A 27866-nucleotide genomic window follows, 5' to 3' on the forward strand; every position below is an offset into this window, starting at 1 on the left:
TACTGTAACAAAGGGATGTTTAATGATTTCTTTGGACAATGAAATGTACATGTCTGTAGTTGATGTATTACAAATAAACAAAATAATTAACGTCCTGGTACTGCATCAGCTGCTTTCCCAGTTCTTCTAATTCTCTCTATTTTTTGACATTATGAGATAAAAATACAAAACTGACTGTGGATCAGATCAGCACATTGGGAGCAGCCATGTGACAAAGGTGTTGACCATTTAGGGGGGAGAGCCAGCTCTTCAAGGGGACAAGTAGTACTGAGATCCTGAAATTGCAGATGATCCATTTCTAAATTCCAAATCAATCCCTCACATAGGTGTATGCATAACGTCACATTACCTTTGATCAGAGGTTATTTGCTTCGGTTAGACTGGGTGGAATTTCTTGCACCATAGTGCTTTATTTAACTAGGCAAGTCAGCTAAGAACAAATTCTTATTTACAATGACGGCCTACAACCTGTCCTATAGTTTCAGATCTACAGAAGTGCCTTGGCTAGGGGCTTGATTTGGAATTCAGAGAATGAGTGGAACGTTAAGATTCATTTGCGAAAATTAACTTTCATGTTACGAGAAATGCAAAGCTGAAAGCTCATTTACATGCATGTTATAGTCCTGCGATAGTGGGAATAAGCCTGTTTCAGTGATGGTGAAATGTTTCTCTTGAAAAGGCATTTAATTCCACACCATCTCAGTACAATGGTCAATCCTGTGCAGCACCATCAACTCTCCAAACCCAGAAAAATACCAATAACCATTGTAGCACAGGTCAAACAAATTCAAAACAGGTCACATGAAATGTCTCATACAAAATAAAATGCTTAAAAATAATGTACCCTAGTCCCTGAATCTCCTCAATGTGCATTTTTCTGTATAAAGGAATGAAAGGTCAAGCTGCCAGACACTAATATGACTACAATAATTCAGCTGGAGCATAGTCTGAAACACGTCAACAAAACAGGAATAGTACTTGACCAGACACCAATACTTTGATTCGGACCTTTTGAATGCACAGATGGGTGATACTTACGCAAATACATTTATTTATAATGTATGGTATGTATTCATTCTTTTGGATCATTATTCATTTCAGACAGTTTGAGTTAAGGCTTTGACCAATCAAGTGGTGGTTATTAATGGGGTATGATGACCAAAGTGCTGTTGGTTTGACTGTTGGTGTGTTAAGTGACTGAGTGCTCACCCTGAGAAAACTCAGCCCAGTCAGAAAACAACCCCTAGTCTAAGAATTAGACTGGAGGAAGCAGTATCGTGAATTGCATGACTAGGTACACTCATTACATATCGTTTGGCTATTACCTATCGCTTCAGATGTGAAAAAAAAAACGGAACGTTTAGAAGCTAGGGGTTGTTTTTTTTTGACTGGACATCAGAATCATTTTTACGTTGCCATCTCAAATGTCCAATTTTACTTATACTAGTTGTCTCCCGAGACCATTTGCAGAGCTCTGGCTTATGCAGGTGAAAATAAATCAGTCTTTGTAATCAGGGAAGACAGGGAGCTTATAGTCAATTCCCCTTTCTGATTCAAATTGAAGCAATGCTGCTTGGGAGTCCCTGTAAAGGAGGTTGAGTGTGAAACTGGGAATGTAATAAATAGAGATACACATGGTCCCCTGCACCAAAAAAGTAGCCAGAATAAACAGGGAAACAGAAGGGTGCTGACTTGATCTGGGGTAAACAGTTGGAGTGGAAGGTGCAGTCATCAAGTTATTTTCGTTGCATTTTACATTCCTACTGTAGCACACATCAACTGGCCATAGTAATCTCTCTTCTTCCCTAAAAGGGCATACAAGACAAAACATGAGTCTGCACAGACGCTGACAGACAGCACAGTGTGTGTTTATGAGTGAGAGTTAATGATTGCATCATGTGCAAATATCATCATGACAGTACATGTACCTGTTCTATAAAAAAATAACTTAGTACTGAACACTGGACCTTGTCTAACAAACAATCTGGTAAAGAACATTTAAAAAAAGACCCATCCTACTAATAGCCAGAGTGTGAGATAGATCTAATGCTACGGTCTTCCTCTGGTCTTCTGACTGTGTTCTAACTCTGTACACGACAACCCCATCATCTCATATAGATTTGATTCCATACACAGTAAAGCTTACCGTCCACAACCAATGCAGTGGCAGCCTAATACAAAGTGAGAAGAGGAAGACTGTGTGTGTGGACCGTGAGTGAGTACACCTGTGTGTATCCTGAGTGTGGTGGTCCGTAGCTCGTAAACGAGAGAGCCCAGCCCAGCTCGCAGACTCAGAAGCAGTGAGGGGGTGAGAAGAGAGTAAACTTCTGGGATACCAAGATTCTTAAGCTCACAAGGAACAAGAATGTCCTTTTATCCAAGATTCTTCTTGATATATTTTAGGAGAAAACAATATTTAATATAATATTAATAACAATAGTACTAAATGTCTGTTCAGGTCTCTGTCTCCATGGCAGCCAGGAAGGAAAAAGTTTTGCATTGTTCTGCATTTTTTGCGGTCCTGTGCTCTCGTCCTATCGGACGCTGCGCTGCAATTAGGGGACCAACCTCTGCGCCTCTGGGTGTTTCTCTACTGTGTTTGAGGCTGTTCCTTCATGGGGAGCAAGGTGTGTGTGTGTTCACTAGTGTGTGTGTGTATGTGGCTGTTCCTTAATGTGGGGGGAGCAGGGTGCCAATGGTGGTCCGTTCTCAGAGGCGTGTCTGGGCCTCGGGGACGTAGATCTCAATGCTGTCTGAGCTTTCCGTGGCAGAGTTCTGTCGTACGGACGCCGCACGTTTGGCCGCCATCAGGCGTTTCCTGGCCTCCTGCCGCTGCTTGTCCACCACCGAATCTATGCTCCGGTCCTTCCCAGGGCTCAGCTTGGGCTTGGATGTCTTCTTTGGCACAACGGGGGGTGCAGGCTTCTTCTCTTCCTGACGACGAGAGAGAGATTAGGATGAAGAGATGTTGCAAAGCAAACCCATTAAGAATATCTGTTAGGATGTAAACAGGATCTATTGAGGTGATATGTTGTGTGATTCCAATACCTTCTCCGGCAGCTGCCAGTTGTTGGCCTTGAGTTGCCAGAGCTCATCAAACTTGACACTGATGTCCTCTACAGAGAGCTGCAGGAGGTCCCAGAACCCTGCCAGGTCCTGAGCTGTGGGCTGAGGGTTGGCATTCACATTCTAACCGACAGGAAGAAGAACAGCACAGGTTTAAAATGTGAAGGGCTGATTGGCTTGTCTAGACACAGTGACATTACATAACAGGATAAATGTACAGCTGGTGTAGTGTGGCTAGATGGTACCTGTACTTTCCATAATTATTGTATGTGCTTATCATTTGTAAAAATATATATTTTGAGTACAAGGAAAATGGTATGTTGTTTAGTAGTGTCTTGCAAGCACATGTGGGCTCGGCACCAGTAGGTGTATGACACTTAAATAAATCATATAAAATGAATTATAACATTATTCACTTTCTGGAAGATTTAGCACCAATGAGTAATTTGTTACAGAGATGGGTGTGTTGCCTCATTGCCAGAGGGAGCTATTAAACTCAACCTCTGCATGCCGAGACTCAAAACAGCGTATTGAAATATACCAGATTAACAGGGATTTTGAAAGGGTTAGTGCCACTCACAAGGTTCTCGTCACAGAGTCCTCTGAACTGCTGGAACTTCTGGGCTATGAGGAGTTGGGCACTGCCCACTGCACTGCGGACCGTGCCCATCACTACACAGATAACAGCCAGTCAGCAATCACAACCTCAACAACATGCAGGTAGTTAAACATTATTCAAATGGGCACAGACACCAATATTTAGTGAATTCATCTAGTTTATGAGGATAAGGAAAATGGTATGGTTATGTGACCTTCATTTGACATGAATACTGGTCCTCAGCTACCGTTTTCAATTCAGTGTGGAATTTACATTGCTGGTGACATTATCCTTTTTTAAAGGACCTTATACACTGTTAAACTTCATTCTTAACATTTGCATAATAAAGTAAGTCTATACAGTCGTGGCCAAAAGTTTTGAGAATGACACAAATATTAATTTTCACAAAGTCTGCTGCCTCAGTTTGTATGATGGTAATTTGCATATACTCCAGAATGTTGCAAAGTCCCTGTTTGCCATGCAAATGAACTGAATCCCCAAAAAACATTTCCACTGCATTTCAGCCCTGCCACAAAAGGACCAGCTGACATCATGTCAGTGATTCTCTCGTTAACATAGGTGTGAGTGTTGACGAGGACAAGGCTGGAGATCACTCTGTTAAGCTGATTGAGTTAAAACAACAAACTGGAAGCTTGAAAAGGAGGGTGGTGCTTGGAATCATTGTTCTTCCTCTGTCAATCATGGTTGCCTGCAAGGAAACACGTGCTGTCATCATTGCTTTGCACAAAAAGGCACGGATATTGCTGCCAGTAGGATAGCACCGAAATCAACCATTTATCGGATCATCAAGAACTTCAAGGAGAGCGGTTCAATTGTTGTGAAGAATGCTTTAGGACGCCCAAGAAAGTCCAGCAAGCGCCTGGACCGCCTCCTAAAATTGATTCAGGGCACCACCAGTACAGAGCTTGCTCAGGAACGGCAGCAGGCAGGTGTGAGCGCAGCTGCACGCACAGTGAGAAGACTTTTGGAGTATAGCCTGGTGTCAAGAAGGGCAGCAAAGAAGCCACTTCTCTCCAGGAAAAACATCAGGGACAGAATGATATTCTGCAAAAGGTACAGGGATTGGACTGCTGAGGACTGGGGTAAAGTAATTCTCTGATGAATCCCCTCTCCTATTGTTTGGGGCATCCGGAAAAAAGCTTGTCCGGAGAAGACAAGGTGAGCGCTACCATCAGTCCTGTGTCATGCCAACAGTAAAGCGTCCTGAGACCATTCATGTGTGGGGTTGCTTCTCAGCCAAGGGAGTGGGCTCACTCACAATGTTTCCTAAGAACACAGCCATGAATAAAGAATGGTACCAACACATCCTCCGAGAGCAACTTCTCCCAACCATCCAGGAACAGTTTGGTGACGAACAATGCCTTTTCCAGCATGATGGAGCACCTTGCCATGAGGCAAAAGTGATAACTAAGTGGCTCAGGGAACAAAACATAAATATTTTTGGTACATGGTCAGGAAACTCCCCAGACATTAAGAACTTGTGGTCAATCCTCAAGAGGCGTGTGGACAAACAAAAACCCACAAATTCTGACAAACTCCAAGCATTGATTATGCAAGAATGGGTTGCCATAAGTCAGGATGTGGCCCAGAAGTTAATTGACAGCATTCCAGGGCGGATTGCAGAGATCTTGAAAAAGAAGGGTCAACACTGCAAATATTGACTCTGCATCAACTTAATGTAATTGTCAATAAAAGCCTTTGACACTTATGAAATGCTTGTAATTATACGTCAGTATTCCATAGTAACATCTGACAAAAAAAAATCTAAAGACACTGAGGCAGCAGACTTTGTGAAAATTAATATGCGTCATTCTCAAAACTTTTGGCCACGACTATACAGTACAGGTCCAGTGAGAAAATAGCTGATGAACAATCTGATGTGGGAGTCAATCGTGTTCATTACACAATCATTAAATACCCGCAATACAGGTGGAGGAATATTATCTGCCTGCCTGAGACAGATCATAGGAAGATCAAAGAGATTCAATTCATGTCTACAGTAGCTCTAGAAGACTGAAGGGAAGCTCCGATCCACTAGATAATGAGCAGCGTTAGCTGCTAACCATTAGCATGCCCTGCCCTGGCATCTCCAATCGCTAACAGCAGACAGGAGCTGATAAGGACTGTCTGTTGTCTTAGGGTTTCAGAAACGAGGAGGACATATTTTCAATGCCAAATCCATGTTAGAGAACTGATAAATTCTCTAATTTTGTTTAGTCAAATACTACTATTGAACTGATTTGGTCTACTGTATACAGTGTGTATGATTGACTGTCTCTTACTCTGAAAGCCCATGTATTCCTATCAGAGTGAGTATAGTATGTGTCTTATACCTTTAGCTAGTTAAGAGTATGGTGTACTGTGTGTTTCGTACCCTCCTCTGAGATGTCCTTGTCTTTGGTCTCCTGCTCCATCTGTTGACACCAGCCTTCCATGCGTGCCGTCTCAGCCTGTAGAAGTTTGAGAAACCAGTTGCCGTCCCGGAGGCAGGTGCTGGGTGCAGCTGCATCTCCCTGGGCACTGCCGTTTCCACCCACCAAGCTGGGGTCTGGAGGAGGCAGGAAGGAGGGATCCAAGGTCGGGTCCAGGCTCTCTGGGAGGGAGGCGGATGCTCTAGCCGGGAAAGGGGGATGTTTAGGGGGCTGCCGCACCACTGCGTACTCCTTACCGTTGGAAGCAGTGGGGTCGGGGTCTAGTGGCTGGCTGTTGCAGTGGACTGTACTGTTGTTTTCTGAGGTAGGGACATCTTGTTCAGAGTCTTGATGCTCTGTCTCTGTCTCCTGTCTGGAGGCCATGCTGCTGGCCCGGCTGAGTCTGGACGGACACACACGGATTAGTATTGGTGCAGGTCGGAGATCATTTACTGTGGATGTAGAAAAGGTCCACCTTGGGGACTGACGACCAACACATCACTGCGGCACCTCCGACCGCACGGTGTTTCAGAGAATACAGGACCACTGAGGGCTTGATTCTACTAGATCCGCACTAGCCGACATTGGCATAGTGGTTGTTTTGCTGGTGTCTGAGGTGGAACTATATTTCTATGTAGCCTACACTTTCTGCTTCTGAACTTCTTACTGGGCGTGGCTTCGTGACAATGATCACAAGAGCAGCTGCTCGTCAATTTGACAGCTCCAATGCAGTTACACCTCCGACAACGCCAAAACATCAGCCATGCGGGTGCCGGCTATCGCCTGTTAATGCTTGATGTCATTGAATCTAGGTCTCAGTCACACACGCACACAATTTAACAGGCTGTTCCTCTGCTGTTCCTCTACTCTGTATCCCAAATAAATAGACAAAGGACAGTTATGAAGCCAATACCTAGGTCAGACTTCCTCTCCCAATGACAGGCATACACAGTAAGCCATCATTATGAAGGGGAGTTTGACTGACAGGTATAGGACATGAGGGGCAACAGGTAGCCTAGTGGTTAGAGCGTTGGGCCAGTAACCGAAGGTTGCTGGATCGAATCCCCGAGCTGACAAGGTAAAAATCTGTTGTTCTGCCCCTGGCCTACCGGGGAACAGTGGGTTGTCATTGTAAATATGAATTTGTTCTTAACTGACTTGCCTAGTTAAATAAACTAAATAAAAATGAGAGGAGCTGAAAGCACATTGCCCGTCTCTTTGCCTTTCCAGTAAACGCAGAAACGGCAAGACGTGCGAGAGAGAGCACGTGAGAAAATTAACACACACAAGTGGCTCTGAACAGCAGATTGAGATAATAGCTAAACAGCAACAATCTTGTGTTGATAAGGTTTTGACTTACGGCCTGCCGTTCTCCACCTGCACTCCAATAGACTGGAACTTGGTCGAGGGAGGCGGTTGATCCTCTCTCTGGATTGGCTGAACGCAATCCACCTACAAGTCAACCACTACAATGAATGAGTCATTCTACACATCCTCTGTGTAGCAGCACATTACATGTAAGTCAGACATTCAAACCGAACACCCCGGTCTTGCCAATTTAGAAAATTGATTCCTGGGCTCACCTGGATGCCGATAGACGAGAGCTTCCTTTTGGTGGGAACAGGCTCTGGTAGGGTCAGGGACTGGTCTGGGGTGAGGCTGGGGCCTGGGTTTAGGGTGTCATTCTGGGGCTGGACCTGGGGCAAAGACGGGGTGGTGGTGGAGGAGGGTGGTGGGTGGGAGTCCCTCGGGGCAGGGACAGGGGCAGCGACGGGGGCTGGGGGCTTTGAGCCCTTGGCCAGGCTGCCTGTACGCAGGCTGCAGAGGCTGTCGGAAGAGTTGCTGCTGCGTCCTGATTGGCTGTTGGCCTCGCCACGGTGGTCCTGTTGGTCCAGGTATGTGTCCTGGGCCGACTCAGTGCTGCTCTGCACGGTCACAGAGATGTAGGGCTTGGAGGTAGTGCGCGGAGGGACCGGCGGGGGAGCCTTCTTACAGGAGCTGTTTACACACGTCGGCAGTGCTGGGAAGAGAAGGGACAGAAGGACCATTCTGTGAAACCTGAACCAAGACAAAACAGGAAGTTCCAGTAGCGCCAACTGAGCCACCACACCAGCTAAATGGAGCTGTAAAAGAAAGGCGTCCTGAGTAGAGGATTGTCGCTGAAATCAAATCACTGCAAAAAGAGCAGCACGCTCAAAAGTTATAAAAAAACACTAAAAAAACATTCCCAATTTTCCTAAACATATTTTCCTATGCCTAACACACACACCTCCATGTTTCCTGTCATCCTGCGGTTTCAGTTCCATTGACGTCAGTCTATACCTATGGGAGTCCCTTACCTGCCTTGTTACCAAATCATGTTAATTCTCATGGGAGTATAGACGGGGTGGTTGTTTAGCAACAAAACAGACAGGGTTGGCTTACATGTAAACCATATTTTTTATCAAAATGTTTTTTGAAATTAAATACATATGAACAATGAGCATTTAGGGCTGGGCGGTATACTGTATTTTACTACACTGAACAAAAAGTAGAACGCAACATGTAACAATTTCTAAGATTTTACTGAAAAATCAGTCAATTTAAATAAATTCAGTTGGCCCTAAATATATGTATTTCACATTACTGTGCAGGAGCGCAGCCATAGATGAGCCTTTGAGGGCATAGGCCCACCCACTGGGGAGCCAGGCCCAGCCAATCTAAATTAGTTTTTCCCCACAAAAGGCCTTTATTACAGACAAATACTTCTCAGCACCCCGCCCTCCCCCTTCTGACGATCCCACAGGTGAAGAAGCCGGATGTGGAGGTCCTGGGATGACATGGTTACACGTGGTCTGCTGTTGTGAGGCCAGTTGGACAAATGGCCAAATTCTCTAAAATGACATTGGAGGTGGCTTTTAGTACTGAATTGAACATTTGATTATCTGGAAACAGTGCTGGTTGGTATTCCTACAGTCAGCTTGCCAATTGCACACTCCCTCAAAGACCTGAGACATCTCTGGCATTGTGTTGTGTGACAAACCTGCACATTTTAGAGTGGCCTTTTGTTGTCCCCAGCAAAAGGTGCACCTGTGTAATTATCATGCTGTTAAAAAATCATAATAAAATGTTCACCAACAGGTGGCTAGCTATTTAAACACCTGTTTGAGTGGGATCTGATTAATCGGCAAGGCCGATTAAATAGGGCCGATTTCAAGTTTTTGGACAGCGATTATGGCCGATTACATCGCAATCCACGAGGAAACTGCGTGGCAGGCTGACCACCTGTTACGCGAGTGCAGCAAGGAGCCAAGGTAAGTTGCTAGCTAGCATTAAACTTATCTTGTAAAAAAAAACAATCAATCTTCACATAATCACTAGTTAACTACACATGGTTTATGATATTACTAGGTTAACTAGCTTGTCCTGCATTGCATATAATCAATGCGGTGGCTGTTAATTTATCATCGAATCACAGCCTACGTCAACTTCGCCAAACGGGTGATGATTTAACAAAAGCACATTGCTGAAAAAAAGCACAATCTTTGCACAAATGTACCTAACCATAAACATCAATGCCTTTCTTAAAATCAATACACAGTAGTATATATTTTTAAACCTGCATATTTAGTTAAGAAATTCATGTTGGCAGGCAATATTAACTTCTTATGGCTGGGGGCAGTATTGAGTAGTTGGATGAATAAGGTGCCCAGAGTAAACTGCCTGCTACTCAGTCCCAGTTGCTAATATATGCATATGATTAGTATATTTGTATAGAAAACACTCTGACGTGTCATAATTCCTAAAATAACTACAAACTAAAACATCTTAACTGGGAATATTGAACCACCAGCTTTCATATGTTCTGAGCAAGGAAATTAAACGTTAGCTTTTTAACATGGCACATATTGCACTTTAACTTTTTTCTCCAACACTGTTTTGCATTATTTAAACCAAATTGAGCATATTTCATTCTTTATTTGAGACTAAATAGATTTATGTATTATATTAAGTTAAAAGTGTTCATTGTTCATTCAGTATTGTGTTAATTGTCATTATTACAATATACATTTGAAGTCAGAAGTTTACATACACCGTGGCCAACTACATTTAAACTTAGTTTCACAATTCCTGACATTTAATCAGAGTAAAAACTCCCTGTCTTAGGTCAGTTAGGATCACCACTTTATTTTAAGAACGTGAAATGTCAGAATAATAGTAGAGAGAACTATTTAATTCAGATTTTATTTATTTCATCACATTCCCAGTGGGTCAGAAGTTTACATACACTCAATTAGTATTTGGTAGCATTGCCTTTAAATTGTTTAACTTGGGTCAAACGCGTCGGGTAGCCTTTAACAAGCTTCCCACGATAAATTGTGTGAATTTTGTCCCATTCCTCCTGACAGAGCTGGTGTACCCGAGTCAGGTTTGTAGGTCTCCTTGCTCACACGCCTTTTCAGTTCTGCCCACAAATTTTCTATAGGATTGATGTCAGGACTTTGTGATGGCCACTTCAATACCTTGACCTTGTTGTCTTTAACCTGTTAGAGCTCTAGGGGCGCTATTTCATTTTTGGATAAAAAACGTTCCCGTTTTAAGCGCGATATTTTTGTCACGAAAAGATGCTCGACTATGCATATTCTTGACAGTTTTGGAAAGAAAACACTCTGAAGTTTCAGAATCTGCAAAGATTTTGTCTGTAAGTGCCCCAGAACTCATTCTACAGGTGAAACCAAGATGATGCATCACCCAGGAATTAGCAGAATTTCTGAAGCTCTGTTTTCCATTGTCTCCTTATATGGCTGTGATTGCGCAACGAATGAGCCTACACTTTCTGTCGTTCGCCCAAGGTCTTAGCAGCATTGTGACGTATTTGTAGGCATATCATTGGAAGATTGACCATAAGAGACTACATTTTCCAAGTGTCCGCCTGGTGTCCTGCGTCGAATTCGGTGCGCAATTGCCAGCTGCTTCTACTTTACCATTTGATTCAGGGGAGAAAGCATGTGTCCAATAACGATGTATCAATGAAGAGATATGTGAAAAACACCTTGATGATTGATTCTAAACAACGTTTGCCATGTTTTCAGTCGATATTATGGAGTTAATTTGGAAAAAAGTTTGCGTTTTGAGGACTGAATTTATGGATTTTTTTTGGTAGCCAAATGTGATGTATAAAACGGAGCTATTTCTAATACACAAGGAATCTTTTTGGAAAAACTGAGCATCTGCTATCTAACTGAGAGTATCCTCATTGAAAACATCAGAAGTTCTTCAAAGGTAAATGATTTTATTTGAAGGCTTTTATGTTTTTGTTAATGTTGCGTGCTGGATGCTAACGCTAATGCTAACGCTAAATGCTAACGCGAAATGCTAACTCTAGCTAGCTACTTTTACACAAATTATTGTTTTCCTATGGTTGAGAAGCATATTTTGAAAATCTGAGATGACAGTGTTGTTTACAAAAGGCTAAAGCTTGAGAGATGGCATATTTATTTCATTTCATTTGCGATTTTCATAAATAGTTAACGTTGTGTTATGCTAATGAGCTTGCTGATAGATTTACACAATCCTGGATACAGGGTTTTTTTCATAGCTAAACGTGACGCAGAAAACGGAGCGATTTGTCCTAAACAAATAATCTTTCAGGAAAAACTGAACATTTGCTATCTGAGAGTCTCCTCATTGAAAACATCTGAAGTTCTTCAAAGGTAAATTATTTTTTTGAATGCTTTTCTGTTTTTTTGTGTAAATGTTGCCAGCTGAATGCTAATGCTAAATGCTACGTTAGCCATCAATACTGTTACACAAATGCTTGTTTTGCAATGGTTGAGAAGCATATTTTGAAAATCTGAGATGACAGTGTTGTTAACAAAAGGCTAAGCTTGAGAGCTAGCATATTTATTTCATTTCATTTGCGATTTTCATGAATAGTTAACGTTGCGTTATGGTAATGAGCTTGAGTCTGTATTCACGAACCCGGATCCGGGATGGGGAGATCAGAAAGGTTAAGCCATTTTGCCACAACTTTGGAAGTATGCTTGGGGTCATTGTCAAAGTATATGTCCTAACCAACTTGCAAAAACTACAGTTTGTTAACAAGAAATGTGTGGAGTGGTTGAAAAACAAGTTAATGACTCCAACCTAAGTGTATGTAAACTTCCGACTTCAACTGTATAAAAAAGAAAGAAAAAAAGATGATTAATCGTTATCGGCTTTTTTTTTGGTCCGGCAATAAATCGCTATCGGTGTTGAAAAATCATAATCGGTTGACCTCTAGTCCAGTTACCACATTCACCAAGTCATATGGGCTCCAAGTCTACTCCCACACATACACAGTCACAGGCTGAATGAAAACAAAGTTGGTAGCACTATTACCGGTAACGGTAGGGAATAACCTACATACTTGACTACTACAAGGGCTCCCGAGTGGTACACTGGTCTAAGGCACTGCATCTCAGTGCTAGAGGCATCACTACAGACCCGGGTTCGATTCCAGGCTGTATCACAACCAGTCGTGATTGGGAGGCGCACAATTGGCCCAGCGTTGTCCGGATTAGGGTTTGGCCTGAATTTGTTCTGAACTGACTTGCTTAGTTAAATAAAGGTTAAAACAATTATTAAACAAGGGCAGGGTAATTAAATGGGTTTGCCTAGTCCTGTTTCACAGTCGATTCACTGTTACAAAGGGAAACGCCTAGGCTAATGTTGGTGTGACCAAACTTCCTTCAATATCCTTTGTTTAAATCAACAGGGTAGTGTAGACATGAGATCTGTCATCAACAAACGCCAGCCTGCTCCATTTAATCCCTCATTAAAATGTCACCAATGCACACAAACAGGGCTGTGGAATCCAGTGGCCACAGAGAGAAACGCTGTCTGACACATTGCTGTAATAGCAGCAACAGCCTCGGCTCTGGGCCCAGCGCCAGTCGAGGACAAAGGGACATTTACTCCCTGAGAACGAGACACATTCCTCAAATGCCTAGCATAGACCCACAAGACTAAACGGGTGAATTAATGGAACGTGTTCCGTGTTGTCACGTTCTAAGTACCACAAGCCTCTTGATACCCATGTCTATGAGGCTAGTGTGGACCATACACAGTACAATGCCCAGACTGACAGAGAGCCTACACCCTCAAACAAATGGAATATTACTTTCTTCCTATGACATCAGTAACAATAATGACAGAAATAAGCACTCACTAAAGCTGTAGTACAACATATTACTGATGACAGAAATGCTCTCTGGCCAGTCCTGCTGTGATTTGTACAACACTTGCCCTGCCCTCTTCTACTCCATGATCATGGGCTGTCCGCCCAGAGGTGATTATGGGGTAGATAAACTAAGCTGCCTTGAACCTCTGCTCCTGTGGGGGCAGTGCCAACCAGTTAAGCTACTACTCAACCACTGGTTCCACAGATAATGCCAGCCCTAAGTATCTGATACTAGTAGGGAAAAACATGTACCCTGTTCACCTCCAAAAACACAGAGCACTTGGATATCTGATAACATGAGTAGCGAATGCGTCGGCGAATCACACCTTTACTTTGCATTCAAGGCTAAACCTGTCTTGCCCAAGCTACTGTATGCTCATACACAAGGCATGAGTTGATTACAGAACTGGAATTTGATCTGATGGGGAGCGGTCTATCATGCACTGATCAAAGGGAAAGGTGTTAGGAGAGTAGGCAAAAGGCTGTTTCTCTGTGGGGCTCATGGGGTTTCTCCTGCTCGGAAAGCACTTAACATCCATAACAGCACTGTCAACATGTTGGTGATCATCACAAGTTGGTGATTTTAGTTAACCGAAATTGGATTGCTTGTTAAAAGCACTGCAGTTAAGGCTCCAGGAAATACTATCTCTACCAGCACGTGTGAGAGACGTATCTGATATCCAGTAACGGACCGGCAGACAGTTAAAATAAGACCAGATAAATGACACTGACATGACCCAGTCATTTCGCCCTCTGTACTCATCGTAGATTTAAAATCCGTTCTGTTCTCTGTAGGGCTGACCCCATTTAGTCGACCGATCGATTGTTTAGTCGATAGGCTTTTGGTCGACCAAGATTTCTTTAGTCGAGCAGTAGCAAGACACCATAAGACAACCGTCTGATTCACGCCTGTCTGAGTGGACTAATCCATTGTGGAGGCCGTGGAGATGGCACAGTCCATCACTCTGAGACGTGCTACTGAAATTCTATAATGTAAGAACAATGGTGCAACATTACTAAAAATGCACTTTCTTCCTCATTGGATAGTGGTCGCTATCCGCAGTTCTGAAACACATCAGTGCGGTGTTGAATTGGCGCCTTTCCCTAGACCATGTTGCTATGTGCATAATAGCAAAGTTAGTCAGCATAATGGTGTTGAGAACAATGCGGCGGAGGCAGCAGCAGAATGAGACGAGAAAACAGCCCTTGACTTGTCTAAGAAAAGTGAGAGGAAACCAACTTAATTAGGTATCTCGTATTATATATTATTAATTTACTGTTGTTTACACTGTTCCAAATTGTCCGAAAAATCATAACCCCTCTTTTTCTTGATCTCATTATCATCATAATAATAAGTAATGTCTTTATCAGTAGAAGGCTTCGTATAGCAGCCTTGTATAACCACCATTGAGCTGTAGGCCTAAGAGCGCATGCTGTTTACTCTTAATACCATAACTAACCATAATTATATTTCAATACTTATAAAGGCTACTGTGTCAGTCAATCATTTATTCATGTCACCACACAGTATAGGAGTCATTCATGATTTGGAACGCAATCAAGCATTTTAGTTTTAAAATAAAGCGTATCTTGAATAATTAGCAAAAACAATAAAACCATTCAATTTTGGAAATTGCATTCACCAATGACTGTGACTGTTTTTAGTCTTTGCTGTAATAAAGGCGTAATAAAACATTACAACACTCTCTGGTACACTTATTTAGTGTTGTTTACATTATTCCAAACAGTCATATTTTGCTATTGTAATCTAACAGCACCTGCTTGGCAGACATAATGTACATGCAGCGCTTGCTCCTTTACCTTTTTCTCGATCTCCAGGATTTTCCGCAACTAGTCAAATTTATTCCACACATCTGACATCCCCTTTACCTCCTGAGCAACCAGTAAACATTCCCATTTCGAGTTTACCATGTCCTATGCATCCATTTAGCTGTTATTGTGTTCAGAGTTTGTTATAGCCAATTTATTGACGTGATTATGATATGCTATAGGGCAGGCCCTATTGGTCACGTGCATGCGATGCATACGTAAAGAGAGCAAGGGTTGAGGGAATAGGGAATGTTTTTCCTAAACAAATTAGGGATTTTGATAAAACTTTTTTGGTCAGAAATGGCTGTAATTATATTGCAGCTTCAGCAACACGGACAGCGTGATAAACATGTTCTGTGGTGGTCGCTGCAGCAGGGAGGAGAGAGACAACGGGTGCAAGTCAGTGTCACTGTCATTTTTTTAAACACCGCGCAATAAGTCTAAGCCAGTCTGGCACAATCAAATCAATTGCAATCCGACTGCCTCTAACCATTTGTGTCTTAATTATTCCATCAAACAGTGTGCTTAACTTCTTGGTGACAGGGCAGCAGTATTGAGTAGCTTAGATGAATAAGGTGCCCAGAGTAAACTGCCTACTACTATGTCCCAGATGCTAATATTTGCATATTATTAGTAGTATTGGATAGAAAACACTCAAGTTTCTAAAACAGTTTGAATGATGCCTGTGTGTATTTCATTTAAGTGATTGCCTATCCAATATGCTGTGTCTATGGGGCCAGATTGCACTTCAAGGCTTCCAGCAGATGTCAACAGTCGTAAGAAAGTTGTTTGAGGCTCTATTGTGGAAGGGGATCGAATAAGAGCTGTTTCAACAAGTGGACTTGGCTGTGGCCAATCAGTTGTTTACTGCGCGGTCACGCCGCGCCTTCTTTTTCCTCTGTAATGAATACGCTATCTGACACAGTGGTTGCATTAAGAACAAGTTTATCTTTAATTCTATGTAAAACATGTATCTTACATCAAAGTTTATGATGAGTTATTTCTGTTATTTGATGTGGCTCTCTGCAATTTCTCCGGATGTTTTGGAGGCATTTCTGAACATGGCGCCAATGTACTGAGGTTTTTGGATATAAATATGAACTTGATCGAACAAAACCTACATGTATTGTGTAACATTGAGTCCTGGGAGTGTCATCTGATGAAGATCGTCAAAGGTTAGTGATTAATTTATCTATATTTCTGCTTTTTGTGACACCTCTCTTTGGTTGGAAAATGGCTGAATGCTTTGTGTGACTAGTTGCTGACCTAACATAATGATATGTTCTGCTTTCGCCGAAAAGCCTTTTTGAAATCGGACACTATGGTTGGATTAACGAGAAGTGTATCTTTAAAATGGTGTAAAATACTTCTATGGTTGAGGAATTTTAATTATGAGATTTCTGTTTTAAAATTTGGCGCCCTGCACTTTCACTGGCTGTTGGCGAGGTGGGACGCATAGCTTGTCTATATATGGAAAAATACACATTGAACATTTATACCAATATATTAGTCGAAAGAACTAAGGACGACTGACTCCTAGTCAACCAATAATTATTGTCGGGGACAGCCCTAGTTCTCTGCTCTTTTAGGGTGTCAAGTGTCTGGAGATTGCTGTGGGATTTTGACGGTTTAATTACTGTTGGGCTTATTTTTGTGAACTCCTCATCCTGCCAATTGAGATGTGTGTTAATTACTCAAACTAGCCTCAGCTGGGAGAGATGGAGACAGTGATGATTTAGTTGTTTTCCTAACCTTGAGGGAACACAGTTCTAAACGCTGCAGATAGAAAAAGCAGCATGTATGTTCTCTCTGAACATTCTACAACATGTCTGCCATTGCAACCCATTGGATGGGACCTTGGTGGTCTGGTGACTCCAGAGCTGATTCCTGCATTCCTTCCTGTCTGCAACACTAAACATCCATGCCCCCACTGTGTGTTGGACTAGTGCTGCCTGGGAAACCTTTAATTGGTGCTCCTGTGAGTGTTCCCAATCTGCACAAGGCACGGCCGGAGGTTGGATTAGCCCCAGATTAACGGCATTATAGTGGCAGGGGGACATGCAGACTGGCTGTCTGCTGGAGAACTAGGCTGGTTGCCCAAACCCAGAGGGGACGGAAAGGGCTGATGAGAGAAAACGGCAGACAAGCTGGACAGGGACGTAGGATTGGGCGACCCTCTTTTTAGAGCAGTGTGTGTAGTGACCAGCTACACAAGCAGTACACCGTCCCACTTCCTCAGACTGAGCCTTTGAGATTGAATTATGACACCATGGATGCAGGAAATCCTCCCTGTGACCCAATTCTGACAGATTGGTCACTTCAATTGGACAGGGATTCAGACAAACCTAATAGGAGAGGCTTGCAGACTCCCTGGCCGGGATTGCATCATTGTGCTACTTTGAGTCATTTCTCTAGCACAACCCACCAATGAGTAATTTTACTACTCTACCCATTGGGTTGATCTGAAATGTACCATATTTCAGGCAACAAAAGTGACTCCTCACACCACCCACTGACTCACCAATGAGTATGTCTGTAGTCCGTGTGGCTGTTTAGCCAGAGCATGCAACTCAATGTCTGTGTATTCGTGTTATCTGAAGCCAATGAAGGAATGGCCATCTGATCCCAGCCCTACAACAACTTTCAGGCTAAAACTTTGAGTCAAGGATTCTACGCTGGTCCCTGGTACACAGAGCACTGATCAAATCCCCTCTGAAAAGGCCCAGCTGTCTAACTGCAAAGCACTTCAGTGAGCACGGTGCCAGAAGCTGCTCAATTATTGATTGTATATGCAGTACTCTCTAATCAGACTATTAAAGGCCTTTGGCTATAAGGCAATAAAAAGGCAAGCGACAGGGGATTGCTACTGAAATAGTTACTGGCCTTCAACTGACTTCTAAGCAAGATAAACTCCTACGAACATCAGTTGACCGGAGTCATAAATTCATAACAGAATGTTTTGAAATAGTAAAGTATAGTCAGCAATCCATACTTGCTTAATTTCTGTTTAGTTCACAAATCGTCAGCTAGCCATTTGCTCTTTGATCATAGCAGTAAAACCAAACAAATGAATGCATTAAAGCATTTGACAACGAGGTCAAGGCCTTACTACCTAACTTACCACACGCACACCTTTTAATGTGCAACTAAGACTAAGCAGAATACACAATAACACAAGAATGTCAAACAAGCTTTTTACCTAACTGGGCTGGATGATCTAGCAACGGGATCTAACGTTAGCTGGATCATATGGTCAATGTCATGGTGGGAAAATGTATGACATGGAACTAGTCATTGAATTTTACTAGTCTCACTTCAAACTCACCAAAATAGGAAACTAGTTAACTGGTTTGCTAATTTGATAATTCAACCAGTGGTTGTCAGCGTTGATAGCTAACGTTAGCTAGTTACCCGCTCTATCACGATGGCGTGCTGGCAGCTAGCTGGTTAACAATACGGTTGCTTTCGCAGGCATCGCTAACATTGGCTAGCTACACGAGCTAAAGAACAATAAATGCATTGCTGCTAGCTAGCTAGACAATATTCGCCACAAACTGTCACCTATTAATAATAATATCTCACGTATTAGCGTGACAAATGACTGCCAGTTACGTTAGCAGTGGAATGGAACAAGCATCTGTACGACTCGTGCGATGTAGCTGCCTAGCTACCATTACTAGCAAGCTGGCTAGCTACGTGGTTACCAGAATCAGGGCGATTCATCCACGTTAACCAGCAAGGTAACGTTAGCTAGCTAGGCTTAAAACTAGCTAACGACGTTTAATACCAATCGGTTCAAAACTCTGTGCATGCAGGAGTACGTTATAAAATACTGATTCTTACTTTGATAAAGGTGAGTCAATAAATCCGTATTTTCTGTTCATTCATTCATAGTTGTTTTAATAGTGAGAGAGGCATACGCTACCATAGCATTTGATTGTTCACAACGTACTTTCCTTAAAGAAGGGAATCGAATAAGACACGCCCTTGAAGATGGGGCTTGGAGTCCACTTTTTAAGACAAACACACTACAACACCATTGGATGTCGATGGTCATCAATCTTAGCGTAGACGAACAGGATTGGTTCAGTAAGTGCGTCACGTTTTTCCACCGTTTTGGTATACGACAGATGATTTCTAAACGCCCATTAGATAATATCTCTGTCTATTTTTGTGGGTACGTTTTTTCCCCGCCCTGGTAGCGTAGGTTCCCGCCTCTAAATGTACATTTTTATCATTTTTTCGCACAGGTAAGCTTTTCTTGCCCATGGACCCCCTCCCATGGACCCCAATCATACTTTAACAAAAAAAACAAAAAAAAACGAATTTTCACATCTTGTCTCATCATTAGGTGAATGAAAAACTGCCCTGCATTCATAACCAATTGGGAAGATGTTATATTTACCACATATAACTGGGAAAAATCGACTTGAAAGTCCCTATGCACACACACTGGACTCTACCCACACATTCACAGTCACCCAAACACACGTACACACGTACACAATACATCCATACACACATGCATACTGACGCCAAACACACAAACGCTGCTACTGACTATTATCGATCATGTTGCCTACTCACTTTACCCCGGCCCTGCTATATGTAGACAGCTACCTCAATTACTAGTACTCCCAGTATATAGCCATATTATTTTTTACTCTTTATTGTTATTCGTTATTCCTTGTGTATTTATTCCTTGTGTCACTATTTCTATGTTTATTTTTTTGTATGTTTATGTTTTATCTTTATCCTTGACATTGCTTTGTTGGGGGAAAAAAACTCTAAGTGAGCATTTCACTCTTAGTCTACACTTGTTATTTACGGAAATGGTATTTGCAACTGGTAATTACTAGTGGAAAACTCAACTCATCTATAATCCCTGAGCTCTGACTTCTCCCACATGCTGACCTCTGATGTCACCTACTAAGGAAATGACCTCAACAACAGCATTTTAAGCAGTTAAACGTAACAAAACATTATTTATTAAAAACAATCTATATATTAATATGTTTTTTTATTACTATAATTTGTTTACAGGCAGAATATCTGTACTTTTAGTTTATGGTTGAAGCAGATTGTTGGCCATTGGCCAATCGGGGTTTCTCAATGAGTTCAAAGCATGTGAATGCATGCATTCAACTGATATTTACAACTTCACAACTGATAATTGCCACCTTCACACTTGGTTATGAATGCAGCAATATCCAGGGCAGTCAGGCTGCATTTAGGCTGCGCAATTCTGATCTTTTCCCCACTAATTGGTCTTTTGAATAATCATATCAGATATTTTGGCTGCCTGTGTAAAAATATCAGAATTTGTCTGCCTGTGCAGCCATAGACAGGTAGACCAATTCGGATCATTTTTTTCACTAATTGGTCTTTTGACCAATCGTCTCTGTGAAAAAGATGTGACTGGTCAAAATGACCAACTAGTGGAAAAAAGATCAGAATTGGGCTGGCTGTGTGAATGCAGCCTCAGTGTTGCATTCAATTTAGGTAAGACAACCACATTTCACACAGTCATTGCAAGTAAAACTTTCCTCAATAAATCAGTCAAATCAGTGCTTGTAAGAAAAGACAAATGTGTCAAGAGTGCAAGATACAGTATGTTTGATGGAACATGTTACTTCGATTGGCTGAAAACTATGAGTCAAATTATACACTATGGTCTAAATGTTCAGATTGACACTTTTGAATTTTCAAATTGGGCTATAGCTAAGTCTGTACCCAAAAAATGTAATGGAAACAGCAATAGTCTCTAACATGTCAATTATGGGGTGCCCTGCCCTTGTAAAGGCCTTGCTTCAGCATCTGTTTCAAATACCCAAGATGATTCAGCAAGAGAGCACAAAGCAGGCCTAGCTAGACCGACTTTACTGTCCCTGCTCTAAGCCCACTACAGTCTGCCCTGAGGCAAAGTTCATCTGGGCAAGCGTCGCTGTTGTGCTGCAAAGAGACTGCATTCACATGGCACATTGATTTCCATGCTGTTCAGACTCTACCCTGATAAACTTTTCACCCCCTGTAAGCTCTGTCTGAGTGCCCTTTTCATAGGCCTTGATGTGGTAACAGACATCAAAGGCCCTGAGCTGAGCCACAGAAATACATCAGATTCAGGAATGTAAACAGAAATTGTTTGGAGGAAACAATTGCAATGAAAAGTAGACCTTGATGTGTTTTTATTCATACTCAACACATGATTGTCGTGCTTTGGGCTTCATGTTTTTGAGGGATCAAATAATGTTTTGATCTGTTCTTATGTTCACAGGCTCCAGCAGTCGACAGACCCCTATCTGAGACCATCCACAGCTGCAATGGATGAATTGCTTCATGTCATGTAAGTAATTCCTCTAAAACTTTGAATTGGCTTGATATGGAGTGATCATTTGATAAGGATGGCTAGAGAGGAGAAATGTTGTGCTCATGCATGGAAGACAGCAGCAGCGCGAGTGCGTGTGTAGTGTGTACTATATGTGTGTGTGACCCAGGTCATCAAACCCACCATGATCACCAGACATCATATCTCCCCTGCTCACTGTTGTGTAATGGGTATGGATGAGTTAGTTGGCACCAGTTCAGTCTTGCTGCACCCCCCCCCCCCCCCCCCCTCTACCTCCACACTGTGCTGGTAGGCCATTCAGAGCCACCAGCCAGAGACCAAATCTGTCTCACCCTGTTTGTGTGCAAGTGCATGCGTCACTGAGTACATACACTTTACAATGGAAGAAGTACAGTCCCTCACACCCTTCATATTAATTTCCCTTCTTACATAATAGTCCTTATCTTGCAGATACTAAATTATTAATGAATTGAGCCCAGGGCCCATCCCCCTCCTACGCCCAGGGCCCAGCCCACCTCTTTCCTGAGCCCAGGGCCCAGCCCCCGCCCAGCCCCCCCCCCCCCCCCCCCCCCCCCCCCCATCCTAAGCATTACAGTACACTCACTGGGGCTGGAGGTGTAGGTGCAGCCGGTGGTGGTGGGTGGAGGTGAATCAGAGTCCACTGAGGCGGTGTCCTCATCCTGGGAGCAGCCGGCCTGGATGGCCCGCAGGTAGCTGTGGCTGCGGGAGCGAAAGCACGTCGGTGTGGGCAGGTTCAGAGCCTCCACTGCCTGGGACTCCCCCTCGCAGTACAGCGAGCGCCCGCAGCCCTGCCCACACACCTGAAAGGACACGTGCAGGTTGACACGTTGGGGGCGGGGACTTAGGCGACAGCTAGCCCGCCACCGCCTGTGAGGCGAAAGCAGTGCAAGTCTCGGGTGGCAGGGCATGCTTCTGTAAGTAAGGTAGTGGTGTATGGTGAGAGTGTGGGAAGGATCCTGTTTCCCTCAGCTCACAAGAGCCCAATCAAAAGGACTGTTAGATTTACCAAAGAATCTCATGCACTGAGGAAAATGGGTACAGGAGTTATCATGCACAGTCCAAATTGTACTTAATGTAACGGATTGATTAAAAGTAAGCTACTTCAATAACCATGTTGAAGATATCTCATTATATCAATATTCTGTTTGAGCTTTGTGTTCACTGATACAATACAGTGAGTACACAGATTCTATCTGTGAAATACCACATAGAATGTTTAATCAGTGATGACAGGCCAGTGGTGTCAGATTTCCCTTTCCTCATCCCTGGAGCTAATGCAATCACTGTGACTGAGGCATCAACAGCCTCCCACTACAAGCTGTCCACTCTCTCCACATCATAGTCGTAGTGGTTGTGGTGGTGTCTGATTTTGCTCAGCTCAGCGACTCTATTGATCTACAGGACTTGTTTATTGGTGTAGCACATTTACAGGCTCTGGTGTTGACAACATGACACTTTTCCACAACAGCAGATTCACCAGCAGAAATGTATCATAATACAACTGTATAGGATGGACAGGAAGTAAGTATTGTAGAGAGACCGGCCAGCTGAGTCAACTTCACCTGTCCACCCTGCGATAAGGGCTCGTTTCACTGTTCAAACAGTGCCAGAGTAGAGGAGGAGGAACAATGATAGCCTATTACGCCCAGTCTTCTATACCAGGCTGCTGTGATGTTCAAGGTTTTAATGATGTTGGTAGCAGGTGGAGTCTCTGCTTGTTCGTCCTGCTTTTCATTGCAGTGTGAGGAGGATGCTGGTGCCAGAGTTGGCTCATGGTCATCATTGTATCCCCCAAGAAAGAAAGGAGATGTAACAGGGATGCTCAGTATTCAAAATACATTTTAAAACTTCATTCAAATCAAATGATGAAACTTCACACCATTTCATGATATTTACAAATAAGAGCTTTTTCCTTGGTTGCTGCTTATCTGTTATTTGATCCATTAGAATCTTGCAATACTTTTAACCATGGTTTTGGAATGATTATTACCATCTTGAAACCATCTTTACGGTCTATAATTTTAGCACGCAAGCTGACCATGCTGTCAACATCCTATTAATTTCTGGTTGTTGTTTCAGGCTTGAGGCTTGTCCACACTGAAGGTCTTTGCACTGACTGAGGGCATGAATAATTCATTTCATTCAGTAGTACCTACATCTGTCACACTTCTGTTGTATTTGTTGTATGGGGGTATTATTCCCACACAAACTGATAGGCCTGTTTTAGACCCTGATGAAGAGTGTCCTGAGTAATAGAGAGAGTGGACTTACATACCTGCCCACTGCTCATCATGCCCCTGCCCAGGGTAGAGTAGCTCTGGTGGAAGTCTTTGCCATCATCCCAGTGCCGCATGGCCATCGGGGGCTCTCCTGGGCTCACCAAGCAGTCCAGGTTGTCCAGGCTCCGATTGGTGGAGAGCTCTCTCAGGGAGGGGAGACAGCTACAGGGAAAGGGGGGAGAATTAGCTGCTGAAATTACCATTCAACAGTAAGGAAAATACTTGGATGAAGGTTGGGGAGGAAACGTGACGTCTTGGGTTGATGAGAACCGCTGGTGCTGGAGCATCCATTTTCAGTGGATGCTTGAACCTTCCCCAAACCTCTTGTGATTTTGTGAGATTAAATACCAGTGACATGAGAGGATATTGGGGTGTAGCTGGGTATCAAAATGACAGCACAGAGGAAACATTGAGTCATCAGTAAACATCAAAACAAAAGGGAGGAAATTTGAGTTATTTTTTTGCTTTGTAATCATTAATGGAATCTGCTGAGACGGATAGATTGTTTCCTCTGTTCTGACTTGTCTGTCAAGAAGGCACCTGTTAGTGGGAATGTGTGTGCCGGGGTGAGGGTGGAAGGGGTTTGTATGGGGAATCAGTGGTTTATAATGAGAGACATGACTGGATTGGCTGTGGCTGGGATACTAACACACCACTCGTAGCACTTGGTAATAGATGGGGTGTGGGAAGGAGCACGACACAAAGCACTGGGGTGGTTAGAGAGAAGCGGCAGCAGCGGTGGGCATGTGTGAATGGAGGGCCGTGCTGCCCCCCTCCATAAGACACTGACCTGGCCAAATGCTGCATTGAGCATGCACTCTGTAGCGGAGACCACAGTACCCCATTATCCTTCAGCATGAGAGCGTAGCAGCGAGGCCTGCCGGTTTGGGTGGTGGGGAACATGACAAAACATTTCACCTTTTTGACCTCAAATGGAAACTTTTGGTTACCTGTTGCTGGTAGGTGATTTCCTTTTCCTATAAATGAACATCCCCTAAGCACATGTTAAGCTGATATGTACTCCTAATGAACAAGGGTCTGTTGCAGCCTGCAGGTTTTACCTTGCATATAGTGTAGAAACTGTTCCACATCAGTGTCAGGATTCTGCCCCCTGCTGTCCATTTGTGGTGGCCACTTTAATTGAATTGCATTGCTATATTCAACTCTCTTTTAGAGCAGGCAGGTTTCCATGCAGGGTGTCTGTAGCTACTTCTCTATAAAATAATAAGTTCCCTCGGACATCCCATGTTATCTGTTCTGTCATGACATAGATTGATATTGAGAAACAAGCCCCTCCCCCATCTACATGCATATTTCCTCTTGAGGCTGTTTCACTCACTTCTGCAGTGGTGGTGGAGGCTGCTGCTCGCTCAGGGACTGATGGGTGGCCTTCAAGTAGCTCTGGCGGCGGGCAGCTGTTTTGGGTGAGGGTTTGGGGCTTCCCTCCGACTCCTCGCTGTCCTGGTCCACGTCCCCCATGGCCTTGACGTAGCTGCCACTACGCATCCTCCGGCAGGGGATCTCCAGACCCCCGGGCCGGCCCCGGCCCCCCAGCGTAGCGCTCCAGTCCCCCAGGGGAATCTACAGACAGCATTGGGCCACAATGAGTCACCAAACCTTCAACTCCACTAAATCAGACAATCTTTTAACTAGCTTAATGAGAGAGACCTTGAATGGGTCATTTCATGTGAATGTACTGTGTGTGTATTTGAAATGAAAGTATTTGAATAATGGGATTATAGACTGTAAATGTGAAGATACTGCTGCAGTAGTTAAAAAATGATTCAAATGAATTAGGTTTGAAAACAAATCTCCTCATTTCAGGGAACAGTAAAGCTGTGAGGGGAATTAGGGGGTGCAGTGGATGCTAGTGCCTGAATAATACTCACTGGGCCTCCTACCTGGAGGTACTGACAGGTCAGGTCCTGGTGACACGAATTGGTTTTGAGCAGCTTCCTGTTGACTGTGGCTGAGCCCTTCTGGAGCACCTGCCTGGCCTGGCTGAGGGTCAGTGTGGACCAGGAGCCTCTCTTCACCAGGGTGCTCTCCCTGCCTCCTCCTCCCACCAGCTCCCCTCCCCTGGTCCCTACCAGCGCTTGCGGGCAGGCTAGGTACTTGAGGTCGCTGCTGCTCTTGGAGGCCTTGAGTGTGTGAGCAGATATGGTGTTGTAGCCCTGTGGGAGGTGCCTGGGAGGAGCCTGGCTGTCTGACACCGCCCTGCCCAGCGTCATCATGCTAAGTGGGTTACGGTAGCCCACGGCGATAGTGCCAGGTTTGGCGGTTGTGTCACTGTCCAGGGCATTGTCTGAGCGCCAGAGCCCCAGTGCATTCTGCCTGCTAGGTTGCTGCTTCAGCGTCTCAGTCTTAGCCCTGTCTTTACTCTTACTCCTGCGGGTCTGCCTGGTCCCCTCCTCACCTCCCCCTGTAGTGCTGTTCATGATGCCCTTGACCACCGAGCCCTCCAGCGACTGGGACTTGTTGAAGAGCTTCTGGACAGAGTGCATGATGTGACGGATGCGTCCGGGACTCTCGCTGCGCTGCTTGGCCACCCTGCCCCGGTGGAACTGGAGGGTACTGAAGCCATCCCTTTGCAGAGGTAGGTGCTTCTCCAGCTGGTCCAACAGGTTAGATGGCAGCCGGTTCATCTTGGCTGCTGCTGCAGAGGAGATGGTAACTGATCCACTGGTGATCATGGGAGCCCCTCTAAGACCCAGGCCCATGGACATGGAGGTGGACAGGGTGCCCGCCCGGCTGCCCACAGGCCCACCCCCGGCAGGGACCATGTAGCCCTGGGAGTAGTCCGGGGAGTAGTCAGCCTGCTCTTGTTGGGAGGTGAAGTGGAGGCGGGGGAAGGTGCTGCTGTTGGACATCTGGTTGAGGGGCAGCAGGCACTCCGAAGGCAGGGATTGGGGGTTGGGGCCCTGGTAGAGTTGGTGGGGGTCCAGGGTGCCGTAGTGGTTCATGGTGGGGCTCAGAAGGAAGGGGCCGTGGGCGTCAGAGGTCAAGGGGTACAGGGGCTTCTTTGGGGCCCCCGATGGCTCACAGGAGTCCGACAGGTGACGGCTGCGATTGGCTCCTAACCCTTTCATAGTTGTCACAGCGCAGGTCTCCTGCTGCCCTTAGAACATGTCTCCAGCTGGGGCGCGTCTACAGCCCTGGAGGGCTCATCCTGGAACAGAGAATATGATATCTTTTAGAATATACAGTATGAGAAAGAGGAGGCGATAGTTAACGTAAGAGTTTTATAAGAGTTTTATTGCTTCTCTTTAAAATGGATTAAATTGAGATGTTTTGTCACTGGCCTACACACAAAACCCCCATAATGTCAAAGTGGAATTTTTATTTTTTACAAATTAATAGAAAATGAAAAGTTGAAATGTGTTGAGTCAATAAGTATTCAACCCCATTTGTATGGCAAGCCTCAGGAGTAGAACTGTGCTTAACAAGTCACATATGTTGCATGGACTCAGTCTGTGTGCAATAATAGTGTTTAACATGATTTTTAAATGACTACCTCATCTCTGTACCTCCATAAAATACAATTATCTATAAGGTAAGAAAAACTGGTTCAGTCTGCTTTTCACCAAACAATAACACACGGCCAAATCTACACTGGAGTGTGTTACCAAGAAGACAGTGAATGTTCCTGAGTGGCCGAGTTACAATTTTGACTTAAATCTGCTTTAAAATATATGGCAAAACCACAAAATGGTTGTCAAGTAGTGATCAACAACCAATTTGACAGAGCTTTAAGAATTTTGAAAAGAATAATGGGCAAATGTTGCACAATCCAGGTGTGGAAAGCTCCAGGTGTGGCAATACTCACAGCTGTAATCGCTGCCGAAGGTGATTCTAACTCCTCCCCAGAGGAGGCAGGCGAGGACCATCCTCCTTGGTGAATTTCATAAAAATAGTGAAACATTAATTGTGTCTATTTTTAGATAAAACTGTATTAAATATATTCACGTCACCAAATAATTGATTAAAACACGTTGTTTTGCAATGAAGGTCTACAGTAGCATCAGCAGCTTGTTTACATCTTCCTCTGGGCACATTGACTCGTGGATCTCACTCCCTTCCATAGACTTACATA

General features: G+C 43.9%; 1 protein-coding gene across 1 annotated transcript; it reads right to left on the bottom strand.

Annotated features, from left to right (window-relative positions):
- LOC110491086 (disks large-associated protein 4) lies at nt 1-26934 on the bottom strand. Its single transcript, XM_090203228.1, has 11 exons — nt 25675-26934; nt 25113-25354; nt 24564-24650; nt 23770-23935; nt 22078-22294; nt 7680-8116; nt 7457-7548; nt 6060-6499; nt 3647-3738; nt 3049-3189; nt 1-2934 (listed from the first exon to the last, which is right to left on the bottom strand). Exons 1-11 carry the CDS (start codon nt 26860-26862, stop codon nt 2710-2712), a joined length of 3327 nt encoding a protein of 1108 aa, XP_090059354.1. The 5' UTR covers nt 26863-26934; the 3' UTR covers nt 1-2709.
- Nucleotides 26935-27866: the final 932 nt, after the last annotated feature.

Source organism: Oncorhynchus mykiss, chromosome 16 (assembly GCF_057628025.1).
Source record: "Oncorhynchus mykiss isolate SJ-2025 chromosome 16, ASM5762802v1, whole genome shotgun sequence".
Taxonomy (NCBI): domain Eukaryota; kingdom Metazoa; phylum Chordata; class Actinopteri; order Salmoniformes; family Salmonidae; genus Oncorhynchus; species Oncorhynchus mykiss.

Excerpts from the sequence above, each read along its gene's own strand:
- LOC110491086 (XM_090203228.1), bottom strand. The coding sequence starts at position 26,862 with ATGAAAGGGTTAGGAGCCAATCGCAGCCGTCACCTGTCGGACTCCTGT. Across the intron at positions 23,936-24,563 it reads TCAATGCAGCATTTGGCCAG|CTGTCTCCCCTCCCTGAGAG; the intron begins GTCAGTGTCTTA and ends CTTTCCCTGTAG. Across the intron at positions 3,739-6,059 it reads CAAGGACATCTCAGAGGAGG|TGATGGGCACGGTCCGCAGT; the intron begins GTACGAAACACA and ends TTATCTGTGTAG.